The sequence below is a fragment of the Microcaecilia unicolor genome, chromosome 10 (genome assembly GCF_901765095.1).
Source record: "Microcaecilia unicolor chromosome 10, aMicUni1.1, whole genome shotgun sequence".
In the NCBI taxonomy this organism is placed as follows: Eukaryota; Metazoa; Chordata; class Amphibia; order Gymnophiona; family Siphonopidae; genus Microcaecilia; species Microcaecilia unicolor.
The window spans coordinates 12,143,080-12,161,504 of record NC_044040.1 but is presented as its reverse complement, the minus strand read 5'-3'; the positions used below and the strand labels follow the sequence as shown (position 1 = coordinate 12,161,504).

The window sequence follows — 18,425 nt, the reverse complement described above, 5'->3', positions numbered from 1 at the left end:
TCTCACACACACTGTATCTGTGTGAAACACACTTTCTCTCTCTCACACTCACTGTGTCTCAGATACGCAGTTGTACACACTCATTCTCACACACACACTCTCACAGACACACTCGCACCCAGTCTCACTCTCTCTGTCACACACACACACTCGCACAGTCACTCTCACACACACTCTCTCAAACATACACACTCCGAGGAAAACCTTGCTAGAGTCTGTTTCATTTGTGTCAGAAATTGGCCTTTTTTACTAGTCTTAAATATTTGTTCACTACCTGAATAGTGCCTGGAGAGTACTACTACTACTTAACATTTCTAGAGCGCTACTAGGGTTACGCAGCGCTGTACAAAATAAACAAAGAAGGACGGTCCCTGCTCAAAGGAGCTTAAAATCTAAAGAACGAAATGTCAAGTTGGGGCAGTGTAGAGGTTAGGTGCCGAAGGCGACATTGAAGAGGTGGGCTTTGAGCAGAGATTTGAAGATGGGCAGGGAGGGGACCTGGCGTATGGGCTCGGGGAGTTTGTTCCACGCGTGGGGTGAGGCGAGGCAGAAAGGGCGGAGCCTGGAGTTGGTGGTGGAGAAGGGTACTGAGAGGAGAGTACAGGAAATATAGCTGCTTGCAGGGACTCGGTGAAGAGATCTTTCTCTCTACCCTCCCAATCTGAGATTGGAGAAAAGTCCAGTATTTCCAGACTGAATTTGAACTCCTGGTCCAATCAGAGCCCAGAAAAACATTTTTGAAAAGTAGCTGGCCACATCACTGCAAGTTACTTTTTCTCTGTGTGCTAACTAAAGAAGGAACAGCCATTTCTCTGTAACAGCTGTAAACACAAACATGCACCACCTGCTGGCCAGACTAGAGAAATATAATTATAATTCCGTTTACAGGCTTAAACCCCACTGTTTTGTCACAATCATTCATCTTAAGCTCCCTCTCCATTTGCCTTGTCCTGACCTGGTCCTTTGGGCTCTTTAGAAGTCTCCCTTCAAGCTTCTCTGGACATCAGGTGACTTTCCAAGCTTTAGGTGTCCTGTAGAGATCAGTTTCTTAGGTTCTTCGAGGCTAGAGTCACAATTCGAATGGCTATGGCTTTCCTGCCAAAAGTCATCTTGGCTTTCTATCTCATTCAGCTGTTATTCCTTCCATCTTTCAGAAGGGAGGATTGTAAAGGAGATTTTTCCTCCCTGTGTTGTCTTGATTTTTGCAAAGTGGTCTGTCATCTGGAAATCACCAACGAGTTTTGTCATTTGGATCATCATCTTGCTTTTTGGGGGGAACCCAAGAAGGGATGTCAAACCTCCAAGCCTACAATTGCTCTTTGGATTAAGGAGGCCGTTTCTTCAGCATATCTGCTTTTGGGAAAGCAATCTCCAGAGCACAGTCGATGTTGCGAGCAGAATCTCACACTTTTACTCTTGCAGTCTGTAGACTGGTTACATGGTCATCTTTACACACCTTTTCCAAGTGTTATCGTGAGGTTGTTGTGACGAGATCAGAAGCATCTTTTGGAGCTTTGGTCATATCTGCTGGTGTTTGTGTCCTTCCCTAGTTGAGGACTGCTTTGCTACATCCCATAAGTTTTTGGATTCATCTGCTCAGACACTAAAGAAGGTAAAATTCTGTCTTGCCTGATTGATTTTTTTTTGTCCCCCGTTAATCATAGTAGATGAATCCAGAATCCCCTTCCTCTGTACATAAATATGTGATCTAATATGTTAGGTTCTCTTTTGAATTGTTCCTACAGGTTGTGGTTTAGAGTTACATGCATTGTTTTTTTATTATTATTATTATTAGTTCTGTGGGGAAGGAGAAGTTCTGTTTGCTTACTATTTCTTCTGCTTTTGTTACAAGAAATACTGAATCACCAGGAGCTTTACTGTCCTGTTTGTTAGAGTTCAGAATTGAATGGAGTGGAGGAATGGCCTAGTGGTTAGATCACCAGCCTTGACATCCAGAGGTGCCCGGTTCAAATCCCACTGCTGCTACTTGTGATCGTGGGCAAGTCACTTAACCCTCCATTGCCTCAGGTACAAGCTTCGATTGTGATCTCTCCAGGGACAAGGAAATACCCAGTGTACCCAAATGTAACTCACCTTGAACTACTACTGAAAAAGGTGTGAGCAAAATATAATAAATAAATCTCCAGTCATAACCCATAAGTTTCTGGATTCATTTGCTATGACTAAAGGAAAGAAAATTGTCAGGTAAGATGCAATTTTACCATACCATTCTTCACAGTGGCTTAGAAAAACAAATATAAATTCATGTTGAGGAGGAGTAAAGGATGCGTAAAATAGCAAAATAGAGTTAGGTGTCCATTACTGATTTTATCTAAACATCCATAAGAACATAAGCATTGCCATAGTGGGACAGCCCGAAGGTCCATCAAGCCCAGCATCCTGTTCCCAAAAGTGGCCAATCCAGGTTATAAGTACCTGGCAAGATCCCAAAACAGTACAATACATTTTATGCTGCTTATCCTAGAAATAAGCAATGGATTTTCCCCAAGTTCATCTTAATAATGATTTATGGACTTTTCTTTCAGGAAATTATCCAAACCTTTTCTAAACACCGCTAAGCTAACTGCTTTTACTACATTCTCTGGCAACGAATTCCAGAGTTTAATTATATGTTGAGTGAAAAAATGTTTTCTCTGGTTTGTTTTAAACTTACTACCTTCTAGCTTCATTGTGTGCCTTCTAGTCCTAGTATTTTTGGAAAGAGTAAACAAGCGATTCACGTCTACCCTTTCCACTCCACTCATTTTATTCATGTCTCTCCTCAGCCGTCTTTTCTCTAAGCTGACGAACCCTAGCCCCCATTATCATTTTTGTTGCCCTTCTCTGTTCCTTTTCTAGTTATACTATGAGGCATATTTTCAAAGCACTTAGCCTTCCAAAGTTCCATAGGTTTCTTTGGAACTTTGGAAGGCTAAGTGCTTTGAAAATGTCTTTTTTGAGAATTGCACACAGTATTCGAGGTGCAGTCGCAGTTCTCCTCCTCGGATACTGGAATAGGCTTTCAGACATCATAGCCGTACTGGATCAGACCAGTGGTCCATCTAGCCTAGTATCCTGTTTCCAACAATGGCCAATCCAGAATCCCAAATAGTAGTAAGATTCTATGCTGCTGATCCCAGGGCAAGCAGTGGCTTAACATTTTAGAATATGAAGCTACCTTCACAGGTAAAGGGAAATGGCAGTCCAAAAACCTGGTGTCAGGAGGTGGGCTTACATTTTTATAAGTTGTTCCTTTTTGCCTTGTGACAGCTTATGTAGAACTTGCTATTATAAAATACCTTGTGTTAACTTGAATGGAAAATTGGGGCATAGCTTCTGAAGCTATAATCTTATAGCTACTAACAATATGCTTTTTTCTAAAAGCACTATGTGGTACTTAGTAGGTAAAGGGAAGTCTCATTTTACATTTATTAGCAAAACAAGTTATAGGGTTTTTATAGATTTTCTCTTGAACATTTTTGAAGTTTTATTGGATTCAGTTATTTCCCACATGAACCAAAAATAGCTGTTTACTTTGTTTTTTCCATCCACTGGCATGATTTTTAGACTGAAGCTTGACATGTATGGGTATCTTGTTCTTGAACAGACCAGACATTTTTGTTTTATTTGGCTCTTACTAACTCTCTCATGAATTTTCAAAACAAATGTGCGAGTGAGATGGAAAAATAATCAGTCACTGATTACATTCATCCAGCCTTAAAAGCTGAACTTCCTATCAAAAGTTTCTGCTCCTTTTGGAAATTTTAGTTCAGTTTAGGTTACGAAGACTTTTAGATGTTTGAAAATAGGAAAGTATTGTCTGTACTCTTTAGAATTTGTTGGGTGATACTTTTGCCAGATCTTTGCACAACCTCCTATGCGTCCCTTTTTTTCACACGCTGCCACGCAACTTGAGAACTGTCTATGAACTGACAAACTTCCGCAAACAATTGAAAACCTATCTCTTCGACAAGATATACAACAAAGAGCAACACATGTAACTGTATAACCTCTGACTTATCCAGAAATGTTCTGTACTATCTTTTGCTTCGTTACTATCATTTAATCCAAAACTCTCTGTTATAATAAATGTATGTTCCCCTCTATTTCCCATATTCACGATGAATTGTAAGCCACAATGAACCCGCAAAAAGTTGGGATAATGTGGGATACAAATGCAATAAATAAATCTACCGATTTCTGTTTCTCTTCCCAATTGACTCTCCTTCCTCTGCTTTTCGAAATCCTTTCCTATATCCCTGCTAATCCTTATTTCCTCAGCGACCCTCCAGACCGGTCAAGACGCGTGTATTTTCTCAGTCTCAGCAGAGGTAGCAGTTGACAGCCTGTGCAGTCTCCAATAATCTGGTGAGGTAGTTTGTCATTGGGTCGTAGGATTTTTTCCTTCCAAACTTTATTCTGTTGCAGTACCCTGTACGTGTGTGTGTAAAAAAAAAAAAAGTGCTTTGGGGCCCTGGGTCTGGTGGGGCCCAGTTTTTCCCCCTGGGGTGTTACACCTATGTTTGGGTCCCTCCCCCTGTGCTGCTCTCTATTTCTGTTTGCTTGGCAGCTTTGTGCCTCGGCTGCTTTCTCAGTATTGTAGCCTTGAGTGCCTTACAATTTCCAGATGCCAGAGTTAGAGTACTGTGCCTTTAAGGTCAGTTATTCTATTTCATTTTGCTTGGCAGCTTTGTGCCTCGGCTGCTTTCTCAGTATTGTAGCCTTGAGTGCCTTACAATTTCCAGATGCCAGAATTAGAGTACTGTGCCTTTAAGGTCAGTTATTCTATTTCGTTTTGCTGGGCAGCTTTGTGCCTCGGCTGCTTTCTCAGTATTGTAGCCTTGAGTGCCTTACAATTTCCAGCTGCCAGAGTTGGAGTACTGTGCCTTTAAGGGCATTTATTTCTTTATTTTCAGCGGACCGAACGGGGGTTTTGATTCCTTGCTGGAACGAGAGAGCAGCGCTTTCTCCAGTGCTTTTGCAGTGTGAGTGAGTTTTTGGTTTGGCGCGTTTGCGGAACAGCTTTTCCCTTCCCTCGTGGTTTATGGCGGCCCAGCTCCTCCGATGTCGCGCGTGCTCGTGGCGAGGGGTAGAGGCGCCAGGCGCTCAGTGTAGCTTTGCGGTGCACCTATAAAGGTGGCTGCGGCACCCCCCGACTTGACCGCGGAGGGATCGATGGTGTCGGGAGTCTCCGGGTCAGCGGGAGCGTAGGCAGGGCCGCTGTCAGCGGGAACAGCCGCCATCTTGAGTCTGACGCGGCCCGTGGAGCCGGCTGGTTTTGGGCCTGCGGCCTCCGTTTTTGGCACAAAAGGGCCTAATGACGGTCCAGGAATGGTGGGCTTTCCTCCAGATTTTGTCTGGACGCGGTATCAGGCCTGGAGATCGGGACCCCCCCCTCCCCCCCCCCCAATTGGAAGAGGGGGCTATTTCCGTCTTGGCTGAGAGACCACGGTTAGAGTGGTCAGAGGACAGGCAATGTTTTTCTCCTGTAGCTGCAGAAGCTGCGCTTAGTGATCTGGGGGAGTCAGATGGAATTGACGGCTCTCAGGAGCAGGATTGTTGGATTCCTGGAGAGGATCCTTCAGTAGTGCGGATTTTCCATAGAGATGAGCTGTCAGAACTCATAGATCAGGTGTCGTCCACCCTTCAGTTTGGTCCTGAGGTGGCTTTGGGGGAAACTGTCCAGGATCCGTTGGTGAAGGGCATTCAGCGTCAGGCGTGATCCTTCCCTATGAACAAGGATCTCCGGGAGATGATTTGTCAGGAATGGGATTTGCCGTGTAAGGTGGCAAAGGCAATGGCGAGGCTTTATCCCCTCCCTCAGGACGATAGGGATTCCTTTAAGGCTCCCACGGTAGATGCAGTAGTGACGGCAGTATTTATAGCTACGGCTATCCCGGTTGATGGAGGAACGGCCCTCCGTGATCCTCAGGATAGGAAGTTGGGATCTTTTCTCAAGCGTAGTTTTGTTTTGTCGGCTCTAGCCCTGCAGGCCTCGGTTTGTGGGGGTCTGGTAGCTCGGGCATGTTTTCGTTGGGCCGAGAAGCTCCTGGATGATTCGGTAGATGTTGGTTCTTCTGGGGGTCAGGAGTTAGCCGACTTGGACATGGGTTCATCCTTTTTGTCTGAGGCTTTTATGATTTGTTGCCTACTTCAGACAAAAAATATGGCTATGGTTGTGGGTCTCTGCCACTTAAGGGAGCTATGCTCTTTGGAGAAGATTTGGACAAGTTAGTGTGAGGTCTTAGTGATACCAAGGTTCTATGGCTTCCAGATTTTCGGTTCAAGGCAGGGGCCAGAACTAGTTCCTCTCTGGGACGGTTTAGGGAGGCTCAGCGGTATAGGCCGGGCAGATCGAGTGGGACCTACCCCTAGCTGTCTGTTTGTCCAATTTAGATTGTAAGCTCTGTTGAGCAGGGACTGTCTTTTCATGTTAATTTGTACAGCGCTGCATAAGTCTAGTAGTGCTATAGAAATGTTTAATAGTAGTAGGACCTCTAGGGGTCGGTTTTTCCAGCGCACACAGTTCTTTCGTGAGAGTCGTCACGGAGGGCGTGGCTTTTCCGCGGGAGGTTAGTATTCAGGCCACAATTCCCAATGAAGGTGTGCGGGCTCAGGCTCTGGTGCATGTTGGGGCTCGGCTGAGTCTGTTTTACCAGAGTTGGGCCCAAATCAGGTCAGATCAGTGGGTTCTCAAGGTGTTTCGAGGCGGATGTGCGCTGGAATTCGAAAGCTGTTCTCCCGAAGTGTTTCTGGAATCCCTCTGTCGGTCTTGGAGCAAGAGGGCAGCAGTGAGGGACACTCTGCGGTGGCTGCTCGCGTTGGGAGCCGTGGTTCCTGTTCCTTCAGATCAGCAACGCTCAGGGTGCTATTTGATCTATTTTGTGGTCCACAAGAAAGAGGACACTTTTCGTCCCATTTTAGATCTCAAAAGGGTCAATGCGGCACTCAAGGTGCCCTCTTTCCGGATGGAGACGTTGCGGTCGGTCACTGGTGCGGTCAGGAAAGGAGAGTTTCTCACTTCCCTGGATTTGACGGAAGCTTATCTTCACTTTCCTTTGTGCAGCCTTTTGGTTCCAAGTTACAGGGTCCGATTCGTCGGTTCCTTGCAGAGAAGGCGCCGACGGCCCGTACTTATCGTCAGGTCCTGGGCCTGATGGCGGCGACCATAGAGGTAGTTCCGTGGGCCAGGGCGCACATGCGTCAGGTACAGTCAGCTCTGCTCAGTCGTTGGTCCCCTCTGTCGCAGGACTTGGAAATGTGTTGTCCGCTGTCGGTGGCCCCTCGTCTCAGTCTCCGCTGGTGGCTCAGTCCGCGCAATTTGGGAAAGGAATGCCGTTGGAGTCCCCACGGGGGCTGGTAATGGTCACGGATGCCAGTCTGCAAGGTTGGGGGGCACATTGTCTCAGTCAGGTAGCTCAAGGCCGGTGGTCTCGGGCAGAAGCAGAGTGGTCCATCAACCGGCTGGAAACTCGGGCCATTCGGGTGGCGCGCCAGGCCTTGACGTCGGTGGTTTGCCACAAGGCAGTCCGAGTGCTCTGTGACAATGCCATGGCAGTAGCATATGTCAACCGTCAAGGGGGGAACAAAGAGCCTTGGCGGCGCAGTTGAACTCATCTTCAGGCTCTCTTGGCAGCGCATGTGGCCGGGGTAGGTCACATAGATGCAGATTATCTCAGCAGGCACACTCTAGATCCCAGAGAGTGGTCTTTTCTTCGGTCAGTGTTCCAGTGAGTTGTGTCGGTCTGGGGACTTTCGGTGATCTTAGCGCAACGGCTCGCTATGCGCAAGTTCAGAGATTTTTTTTTCCAGTCGCTGAAGAGACCCTTGAGCGGAGGAAATCGACACTCTTCTGTTGCCTTGGCTTCGGGAGTGACTGTATGTGTTTCCTCTGTGGCTGTTAGTCGGTCGAGTAATATAGCGCATCGAACATCACTCCAGTCGGGTGATTCTGGTAGCTTCGGATTGGCAGCGTCGACCATGGTATGGAGACCTGGTGCGGTTGGCAGGGGCGGCGGCCCTGCCTTTGTTGGGATCAGTTCTGTGTCAAGGCCCGATAATCATGCCGGATCCGGCTCGGTTTTCGCTTATGGTTTGGCTCTTGAGCGGCACAAGTTGAAGAAGAAGGGGCTTTCGTCCAGTGGCTTTGCTACGATGTTGAGTTGCCGTAGACGATCCACTTCCTTGGTGTATGTCCGGGTTTGGAGAATCTTTGAGCACTGGTGTGAAGACCATCGAGTTCGGCCGTTTCACTCTTCGGTGGCGGAAGTTTTGGAATTTTTGCACGATGGTGTTGATAGAGGTCTGGCCTTGTCTACACTGAAGGTTCAGGTGGCAGCTTTGTCATGTTTTCGTGGGAAGCTTCAGTGGAAGTCCTTCGCGTCTGTGCCTGAGGTAGTGCGTTTTTTGAAGGGTGTTAAGTTGCTGCGTCCGCCTCAGTGACGGATGGTGCCTCCGTGGGATTTGAAGCTAGTTTTGGATGCTTTGATCAGGCCTCCGTTTGTGCCTCTGGTATCGGCATCTTGTAAGGATTTATCTTTAAAGGCGGTCTTGTTGGTGGCGATTACTTCAGCACGGAGTGTTTCAGAGCTTCAGGCTTTGTCTTTTAGGGAACCATTTTTGTCCTTTCTGAGGGAAAGGTTTCGTTGCGGACGGTGCTTTCCTTTTTTGCCCAAGGTGGTTTCCGAGTTCCATGTTAATCAGGTCATCTCTCTGCCAGTGTTGGGTGATATGGCTGGAGATTCGGAGCAGCGTGGTATTGCCAAGCTGGATGTCAGGAGAGTTTTGAGTTATCTCTCTGGAACTCAGGACTTCAGAGCCTCTGACCGTTTGTTCGTTCTTCATGATGGCCCAAAGAAGGGTGCAGCGGCTCCTAAGGTGACCATAGCACGGTGGTTGAAGGAGGCGGTTGCATCTGCTTACTTGGTGAAGGGTCCTGTGGTGCCTAGGGGCTGGTCTGCTCATTCCACTAGGGGAATGGCAGCCTCGTGGGCGGAGAATAGTATGATTTCTCTGTTAGATATTTGTCGGGCTGCGGTTTGGTTTTCGTTGCATTCCTTTGTGAAGCATTATAGGATTCCTGTGCATGCAAAGGTCGAGGTGCGCTTTGGGGCAGCAGTTTTGACCTCTGGCCTTAGTCTGGAGGGTCTAGAGGAAAGAAAATTAGCAGGTAAGATCTAATTTCACCTTTCTGGTTTTCTTTTCACTATCCCTAACTTCTACAGACTTTTACTACACTATACTTGTGTGCTGGGTTTATCCAACTCATTGTGTGTACATATAACTGAGCTCATGACTCTGAGAGTGGAGTGTATGTGTAAATATGTATATACATATACCTATAACAGATCCTATAGTGCAGGGGTTTTCAACCCAGTCCTCACGACGTACCTAGCCAGTCGGATTTTCAGGTTACCCACAGTGAATATGCACGAGAGATGTGCATGCCTACCTCCAGTGTATGCAAATGTATCTCATGCATATTCGGTGTGGGTGTCCTGAAAATCTGACTGGCTAGCAGGCTTATTTTCGAAAGAGAAGGGCGCCCATCTTTCGATACAAATCGCAAGATGGGTGTCCTTCTCACAGGGTCGCCCAAATTGGCATAATCAAAAGCCGTTCCTTAGCATCCCTCCAGACCGGCCCAGAATGTGACTGATGGGTTGTGTACGCCTTCCAGCAGGTGGAGACTGAGGAAAAAAACTGTAACTCTAGGAGCCAATAGAGCCCTTGGGCGTCCTCAATTGCTTTCCGTCGCGGGAACGACCTAAGTTCACAGGGGCGTGTTGGAGGCGTAGCGAAGGCGAGACTGGGGTGTGCCTAACACATGGGCGTCCTCGACCGATAAGGGAAAAACGAACACTTGGATGACTTTACCTGGTCCTTTTTTTCTTACGACCAAGCCACAAAAATATGCCCTAAATGACCAGATGACCACCGGAGGGAATCGGGGATGACCTCTACTTATTCCCCCAGTGGTCACTAACCCCCTCCCACCCTCAAAAAATTTTTTTTTTAATATTTTTTCCAGCCTCTATGCCAGCCTCAAATATCATATCCAGCTCCATGACAGCAGTATGCAGGTCCCTGGAGCAGTTTAGTGGGTGCAGTGCACTTCAGGCAGGTGGACCCAGGCCCATCTCCCCCCCCCCCCCCCCCCACCTATTACACTTGTGGTGGTAAATGTGAGCCCTTCAAAACCCACCACCATCCCACTGTACCCACATCTAGGTGCCCCCCTTCACCCATAAGGGCTATGGTAGTGGTGTACAGTTGTGGGGAGTGGGTTTTTGGGGGCTCAGCACACAAGGTAAGGGAGCTATGCACCTGGGAGCAATTTCTGAAGTCCACTGCAGTGCCCCCTAGGGTGCCCGGTTGGTGCCTTGGCATGTTAGGGGGACCAGTGCACTATGAATACTGGCTCCTCTCACGACCAAAGGGCTTGGATTTGGTCATTTCTGAGATGGGCGTCCTCGGTTTCCATTATCACCGAAAATCGGGGACGACCATCTCTAAGGTTGACCTAAATTTCGCGATTTGGGCGTCCCCGACCGTATTATCGAAGCGAAAGATGGACGCCCATCTGATAATATGGGTTTCCCCACCCCTTGGCTGGGACGTCCTTCGAGGACGTCCTCAGGAAAACCTGGGTGCCCCTTTCGATTATGCCCCTCTAGGTGTGTCAGGAGGACTGGGTGAAAACCCCTGCTATAGTGTATGCCAGGCTCAGATTAAGAATAAATGAACGGCACCACCTTTTTTAAAAAGGATATATGCCCTCTCCTTAAACAGATGTAGGAGACTTTTATTTTAATTTTTTTACCTGATAAGATGATGGCCTTGACAAAATTCTGAGAAGCCTTTGACTGACTGCCTACCTTCTTGGCCCCTGCCTCTCAAAGAGAGTGCAGTAAGAAAGCAAGGGTCACCAATCATGAAATTCTCCCTTTCTAATTGGCTACTGCCAATCCCATTAAAAAGGGAACTAGTGTGCCCTCTGCTAAAGACTGGGTCAAACTTGAGCCACCAGATTTTTTATTACTGTTTCCCCGAAAGTAAGACATCCCCCGAAAATAAGACCTAGTAAAGGTTTTCCTGAATTGGTAGATATAAGGCCTCCCCCGAAAGTAAGACCTAGCAAATTTTTGTTTGAAAGCAGGGCCACCGAGAGCCGGACAAGGCCGCCCCCCCCCCCCCCCCACTCGAGGTCGCCAGGCCCCCCCTCCACCCACCCTCCGTTGCTCCTGGAACTAACCTTAAACGCCTCCTTTCACCTTCGCAGCAAGCAGCAGCAGGGCAGACCTCTCCTTCCTTCCGTGCCCTGCCCTCGCGGACGTTACGTCAGGCGAGGGCAGGACACGGAAGGAAGGAGTGGCCTGCCCTGCTGCTGCAAAGGTGAAAGGAGGCGTTTAAGGTTAGTTCCGGGAGCGACGGAGGGTGGGCGGGCCAACCCCGATGTTTCCCCGAAAAATAAGACAGCCCCTGAAAATAAGACCTAGCACATTTTGGGGGGCAAAAATTAATATAAGACAGTGTCTTATTTTCGGGGAAACACGGTATCAAGTGCTAGTGGGTTCTGCAAGACTGTGTGATTTTGTATAGTCAAATAGTTGATTATGAGAACATGTTTCTGCCAGGTGCTTGCGACCTGGATTGGTTACTGTTGGAAGCAGGACACTGAGCTACATGGACCATTGGTCTGACCCAGTATGGCTAGTCTTATGTTCTTATGTGTCCATGCATAGAGTTGCTGGAATTTGAGTACCGCTTGTGTGTGTCTAATAATTGAAAGCAAACATTTTTGTAAGTGAATAAGGTTAAATGTGAGGCAATTGAGATAAAGTTGATTTACCTATTCTGAGGCTGGAAATGAGACTCAATGGCACTTGATGATGACAACAGCAGTAACTTAGTAAATGTATAAAATACATTTTGAAATAGGTTTTTTTTTTTGATATGCTGAAATTAAGTTGTTCATGATTGAAAGTTGCAAGTTTCTTACATGTTGCTTTTAACACAGAGATCGGATTTGTGTTTGATCTGCTTTAATTTTAGTAAATTTGACGTGTTTACATCCCCTGTGTTTAAAGCCATCAAAGGTTTTGAGTTTTTTTGCTGCTGTTTAGGTACTGCATAGGAGAATGTGGAAATAGCTTACACTGTGTTTACCTGATTTGATTTTTTTTTTCTCTGTTCACAGGCATACACTCCACAGAGGCAACTCATTTACCTTTCTGACTCCTGGACCATATTGGGACTTGACTCTGGTAAAGTTTTAAATCTCTTCTAATTCTTTACAAAAATAGATTGGCAGAATGCATAATGGAAATCTAGCTTTGCTACCGAGTCTTCATCTAGTTTGTTTCTAAACTTACTATCAACTTAAAAATGCATTTAAAAAAATGTTTAACTCCTGATTAAGGTTTTTCTGAATATGAATATTTTTGCATCAATCAACAGGATTCAGGCACACAGAGATGACTGAGCTTGTCCGTAGGACCTAGACCTCAGAGCTTAGTATACATTTCTGAGCATTCATGACCCTTCCTATGTGCTCCGTTGCTTCTTCTGCCATTGCTCTTAGGTGCCTGGTTTGATTGCATAGGTCTGATTTATGTGAGGACATCCATTCAAAACTGTATGGGAATCCACTCTTCAGCATCTTCATGGTGCATCATTATGAATCAGAGCCATAGAGGCTTTTATTACCATAAGAGGGTGTTTTATCCTTATTTAAAAAAAAAAAAAAAACAACCTCAGCAAACTCAAATGTCCTGTTTTTCTCAGTCATTTTCAAGAGCTTAACCCTAAGCCAGATCGTTCAAAGCAGCAGTCGTCTTTTTGACTATGAACACCTCTCGCAGCTGAGATCTCTCTAAAACATACAACTTGCCCTTCTTGTGGGGGGGGGGGGGGGGGGGGGGAAGGGCGATGTCTGGTCTGGTTCACACTTTTTTTTTTCTTCAGTCCTTGGAAAAGATTACTGCAGATTTTTGAGTCCTGAGTATAGTCAAGAAGGGTTACTGACTTGTGTTTATCACCTAACCTCCAGATCAGCTGTTAAGCTGGATTCACCTTTCCCTGCCCAGCCAAACTCTGCCTCCCTTCTCTTTTGTTTCAGTACTTGTTAGTACAAATGGAAGTGCCTAAATTTACGCACGACCCCCAGGACTTAAGCGCTATTCTGTAAACTGCATATAACTTTAGGCGCAGCTTATAGAATAGTGGTTAAGCAGGATTTTTTTTGGTGCTGATATTTTTAGGCGCAAATTATAGGATTCACCCCTAAGTGTGTTTGAGTAATAACAGTAGCAGACACAGCATGACAGGTAGAGGTCAAGAAAGGTAGCTATAATTAGGCACCAAAATTTCAGGAACTAAGAGCAAATTCTATAACAGCAACTAAACGTTTTATTGCCATTATGGAATTCCAGTGTGTCAGGGTTTACATGCCAACATTTAGATGTGACCACATGTGCCAATGTCCCCTAGAGGTATACATCCTATATAATAATTTGTACCTCCAACGTTCTCTGGCTGGCTGGGTTCGTAACATCTCCTGATGTCAGCAAGCCTCCAGTGTTCCCTTCCCTCTCATTGTCCCGCCCTCATGTAACGATGTAATGACGTCAGAGTGAGAGGGAAGGGAACGCTGTAGGCGAGCTGACGTCAGGATGTTACGAACGGAATGGAAGCCAGCCAGCCAGAGAACGTTCAGGTACAAATCGCTGGACATGGAGGGGAGAAGAGAATCGCGGGACATCGAGGGGAGGGGAGGGCAGGGCAGAGGAGAATCGATGGACATGGATGGGATGGGAGGAGAGGAGAGGGGAGAATCACGGGACACGGATGGGAGGGCAGGGAAGAGGAGAATCACTGGACATGGAGGGCATGGGATGGGATTGGAAGGGAGGGAAGAATCGCTGGACATGGAAGGGAGGGCGGGGGAGAGAGAAAAAAACACTTACATGAGAGCCTGTTGACAAAACGGGCTTGTTTCCACTAGTTTTTAAATATTTGTTATCCTTTCAAGCAGCTAGGTTCGGAAACGAAATTTCAAATATAATCAGATTATCTGGCTCTTATATAGAATTCAGAAGTAATATTAAAACATTTTTTCACGGAGAGGGTGGTGGATGCTTGGAATGCCCTCCCACGGGAGGTGGTGGAGATGAAAACGGTAACGGAATTCAAACATGCATGGGATAAACATAAAGGAATCCTGTTCAGAAGGAAGGGATCCTCAGGAGCTTAGCCTAGAATGGGTGGCAGAGCCGGGGGTTGGGAGGTGGGGCTAGTGCTGGGCAGACTTATACGGTCTGTGCCGGGGCTGGTGGGTGGGAGGCGGGGATAGTGCTGGACAGACTTATACGGTCTGTGCCAGAGCCTGTGGTTGGGAGGCGGGGATAGTACTGGGCGGACTTATACGGTCTGTGCCCTGAAAAAGACAGGTACAAATCAAGGTAAGGTATACACAAAAACTAGCACATATGAGTTTATCTTGTTGGGCAGACTGGATGGACCGTGCAGGTCTTTTTCTGCCGTCATCTACTATGTTTTTATAGAACCAGTCCCACAAGAAAGAAATTGGGGTTGCTATCCAGGTATTTCCTCATCCCAAAGAACAACACAGGAAAAGTTGTCCACATTTGTGTGTTGAATTAATTAGGTTGTAGGTGATGCCAGTGGCTCCTCACAAGTACAAAGAATCTTCCACTGTGTGACTGAGGTGTGGGAAGGAACGGAGATGTGTGCACGTATTGCTCGGCCTTCTTCCAGGGAACTGCAATGCTTACTGTTGCTCCAATTTTCGTGCCAGCTGGAACAATTGCTTCTGTTGCTTGTTTGTTTTGTTACATTTGTACCCCGCGCTTTCCCACTCATGGCAGGCTCAATGCGGCTTACATGGGGCAATGGAGGGTTAATTGACTTGCCCAGAGTCACAAGGAGCTGCCTGTGCCTGAAGTGGGAATCGAACTCAGTTCCCCAGGACCAAAGTCCTCCACCCTAACCACTAGGCCACTCCTCCACTCCTGTGGCTGGTTTGCAGGCACAATGAAGATAGTGCCTTGCAAACCAGCCACAGAAGATCTATAGTGTGATGCTTTTGCTCCCGATTGGTCCCCCAATGTTGACTGCAGTGTTCGCATCTTTGGCAGGAATAGTGACCGTTTTGGACCTGGCTTTCCAAAATGTGGGCTGGGTGGAGGATCACTGCGGCCACGCAGTAGAGGCAGCAAATGGGACTGCTCACCCTTAGCCGTCTTGGAGCTACCTTGGCTGAAAGCTGTTTTTGTGCGGAAAGTTTTGGTGGGGGGCTAGGTTCTTGGCTCGGGGTGTCCCTTGTACCCATGGAGCATCACAGGGATCTGGGACACATTGGGCTCTTGGGGACTTCAGGTCGCCCCTGTAAATGGCTGAGGTGACAAAGCCAAGGATTCAGATGCAGGTCCGGCCTTTCCAGGGGTTGGAAGATGACCATGAGGTTTTTCTCCAGGAAACGCTCTCTAGAAGAGGGAGATCTCTCTTTTTCACTTGATTGTGAATTAGCCCTAAGGATTGTGGTGGCACCCCAAGCAGAAACTACAAATTGAGATTTCATCCTTGAGGGACTTCAGAAGTACTTTCCCCTTGCATAGGGCTTCCTTCTAGATGGTGGCTCATGCTATTTTAAGATGGGCCTAGCAGTTGCAGAGCCCCTGAATGTTGTCAGCTTAAAGAACATAATTTCTAGTATTTGTATACGAGTTGCTAATGGGGCGAGAAATGTGTTGAATAAAGAAAGCTCATCTGGCCCCTCTGGCTTGGGACTACATTTGATTTTACTGGGCTTCATGGCAGCCACTCTGGAGGTGATACTGTGTGACATGCATGAGGACCTTCAGAGATCATTATCTTCCCTTTGGGCCCTTTGTTTCCAGGACTTTGACATGCAGCTCTGTGGAGGAACCTGGCATGGTGGGACAAGCCAAACCATCTTCTCAAAGGGGTCCTGCTGGAATCTCCTGATTTGAGTAGTGGTGACCATGGATGCAAGCCTCTCTTGTAGGGGGGGGCACTGCCTCAGGTGGCTGACACACGGCAACTGGTCATGTATGGAAGCAGAATAAACCATCAACCAGCTAGTGATGAGGCTCATTCAGTTAACACTGCAGCACTTTCTTTCCTTGTTGTAGGGCAGGGCACTTCAGGTCAGGTAACGTCTGACAAATGTCATGGTACTGGCTTACATCAAAAGGCAATCTCCAACAACGTCCGAGGTCGACGTTGAGGATTATTCGGCGGTTGGTACTGCGGAGGCAGCGAGCGGGAGAGTTTTTCAACAACAAGAGCAGGAAGCTCGCACGGAGGTAACCCTCGAGGCCATATGGGCAATGTTAAAAACTTTGAATCAAACAGTTCTAAAGGCAGCAGCTGATACAGCTTCTCTAGTGACTAAAGTAGATTCTTTGCAAGATTCTCTTGAAAAAATCAAACAAGATACTATTAAACAGAATGATATATTTCAACAAGAAATTTCTTCTATAAAAAATACAACTCTCTCCTTGATAAAGGATAAAACCTTTATTCATAGTAAAATAAATCAGCTGCAGGGTTGCCAGGTAGAAATTTTTTTTCCAGCCCAATCCGGGCCAGAAACCAGCCCAAAACCCGCCCAAACACAAACCCCGCCCCTGACACCCCCACCCCCGCGTCACCGGCCCTGCCCCCGCCGTCACCAGCCCCGCCTCCCACATCATCGGCCCCGCCTCCCACGTCACTAACCCCGCCCAAAAACATCACTAACCCTGCCCCCGTGGCCGAAAAAAATCAAAAAGCCGCCCGGAAGCCTAAAAAACCGCCCAAAAAACCGCAACCCGCCGCGGGCAAAAATTTCCCGCGGGCGGTAAAACCGCCCACCTGGCAACACTGATCAGCTGGAGAATTATAATAGGAGACTATGAAAATGATGAGGCTTGTGCAGATGAAGCTCCCACCTCAGGCTCCCAGATCCCTCTTTCACTCAGGGTGAGCTGGTTCTCAGTATGCAGATTTTATGCAAATTAATCTACCACCCTTTTCTGCTCAGGGTGACCTGCTTCTCAAAAAGCAAACATAGTCAGGTTTCACCAATCAGGCTATTTTCATACACATCTTTATTCCAGCCTCTGGGGGCACACTTCTTTCAGCTTAAAACACTTTCACAAGCTTAAACAGTTCTTCCAGCTTAACCATTTCATTTCTTCCTACTCAGTGCAATCTTCCTTTAACATTTCTTCTTGCACAGTTCAACATTCATAGGTTTCTTCCCCCTGAGCCCTCTCACACCGGCATTTGGGCTCAGTACTATCTCAGTCCCCGGACTAACTCAGTCCCCGGACACACCGTCCCTCCTGGTAGCACACAGCTCTTCCTCTGGGACACACAGTACCTCTTCACTGTTTTAGACACACAGTCTTTTCAGCTGGGACACACAGTATCTCTTCAGAACACACAGTTCTACTACCTGGTTATCTAGGGCCTTCTTACCCCAGCCAGCTTCCTTGCTTTGCACACAGTTCACCACCAGCCTAAAGGGCTCAGCCAGTACTTCACATGGGGATCTCCAGCTCCAGCTCCCAGCTCCAGCTACCAGCTCCCTTCTTCAGCTGCTAGCTCTCCTTTCTCCTCCTCACACCCAGGTGAGGTATTAAGTAGTTAATGGCCAAACAGGACCCAGCCCATAACCTGCTGCACCTGTTTCCACCTCCAGGACTCTCCCCGGTCCTAGCGACCTCCAGCTATACCTCCCCTTACTGGCTCCCTTTAGAGACTCACCCAGCCCTTCTCCCTGGACATTTTAGGGGTACAGCGCCCTCTAGGGGCCTAACCAGGGTAGGATAGCCTCTTCCTTATCACAAGACTTAACCTGAGAGTATTAAATTTCCCAAAAATGGTTGAACTGAGTGGTTTAGAATTATTTAAGAAATATCTTACTGAGGTTCTCAATTGTTCCCCCGAGATGATTCCTCCTATAAATAAAATATATTACCTTCCAACTCCACAGAAGAAAATGGAGGAACAAAGGAGAAAATCAGAAGTGCAGGGAATGCAAGAGGATGGATTACAAAATTTAACAGCTTTTCTTGAAAACTCACTGCCTGAAATTTATACTCGTTCAACTCTGCTAGTTTCTCTGGTCTTTGAGCAAGACCTCAATTCAATTATGAAATTATACTTCAAAAATGCTCAAAAAACTTTTTTGGTATCTCGTTTGTGGATCTACCCAGATGTCACTAGACTTACTCAGGAAAAAAGAAGAGAGTTTCTACTATTGAGAGATGAAGTGAAAGCTTTGGGAGCTAGCTTTTTGCTAGCCTATCCATGTAAATGTCTAATCAAATACTTGGATAATAAGTACATTTTCTATGAACCTGAACAATTGAAAAGCTTTGTTGGATCAAAGA

The 18,425-nt window shown here is 46.9% G+C and overlaps 1 protein-coding gene across 2 annotated transcripts in view; it reads left to right on the top strand.

Annotated features, from left to right (window-relative positions):
• Nucleotides 1-18,425, top strand: part of LOC115478772 (neuroepithelial cell-transforming gene 1 protein-like) — a 47,903-nt gene that overhangs the window by 12,007 nt on the left and 17,471 nt on the right. For both annotated transcript variants that reach the window (XM_030216372.1, XM_030216371.1), the window contains exon 2: nucleotides 12,200-12,266. In XM_030216372.1, coding sequence (XP_030072232.1) covers nucleotides 12,200-12,266 — 67 coding nt within the window. The remainder of the gene's footprint in view (nucleotides 1-12,199; nucleotides 12,267-18,425) is intronic.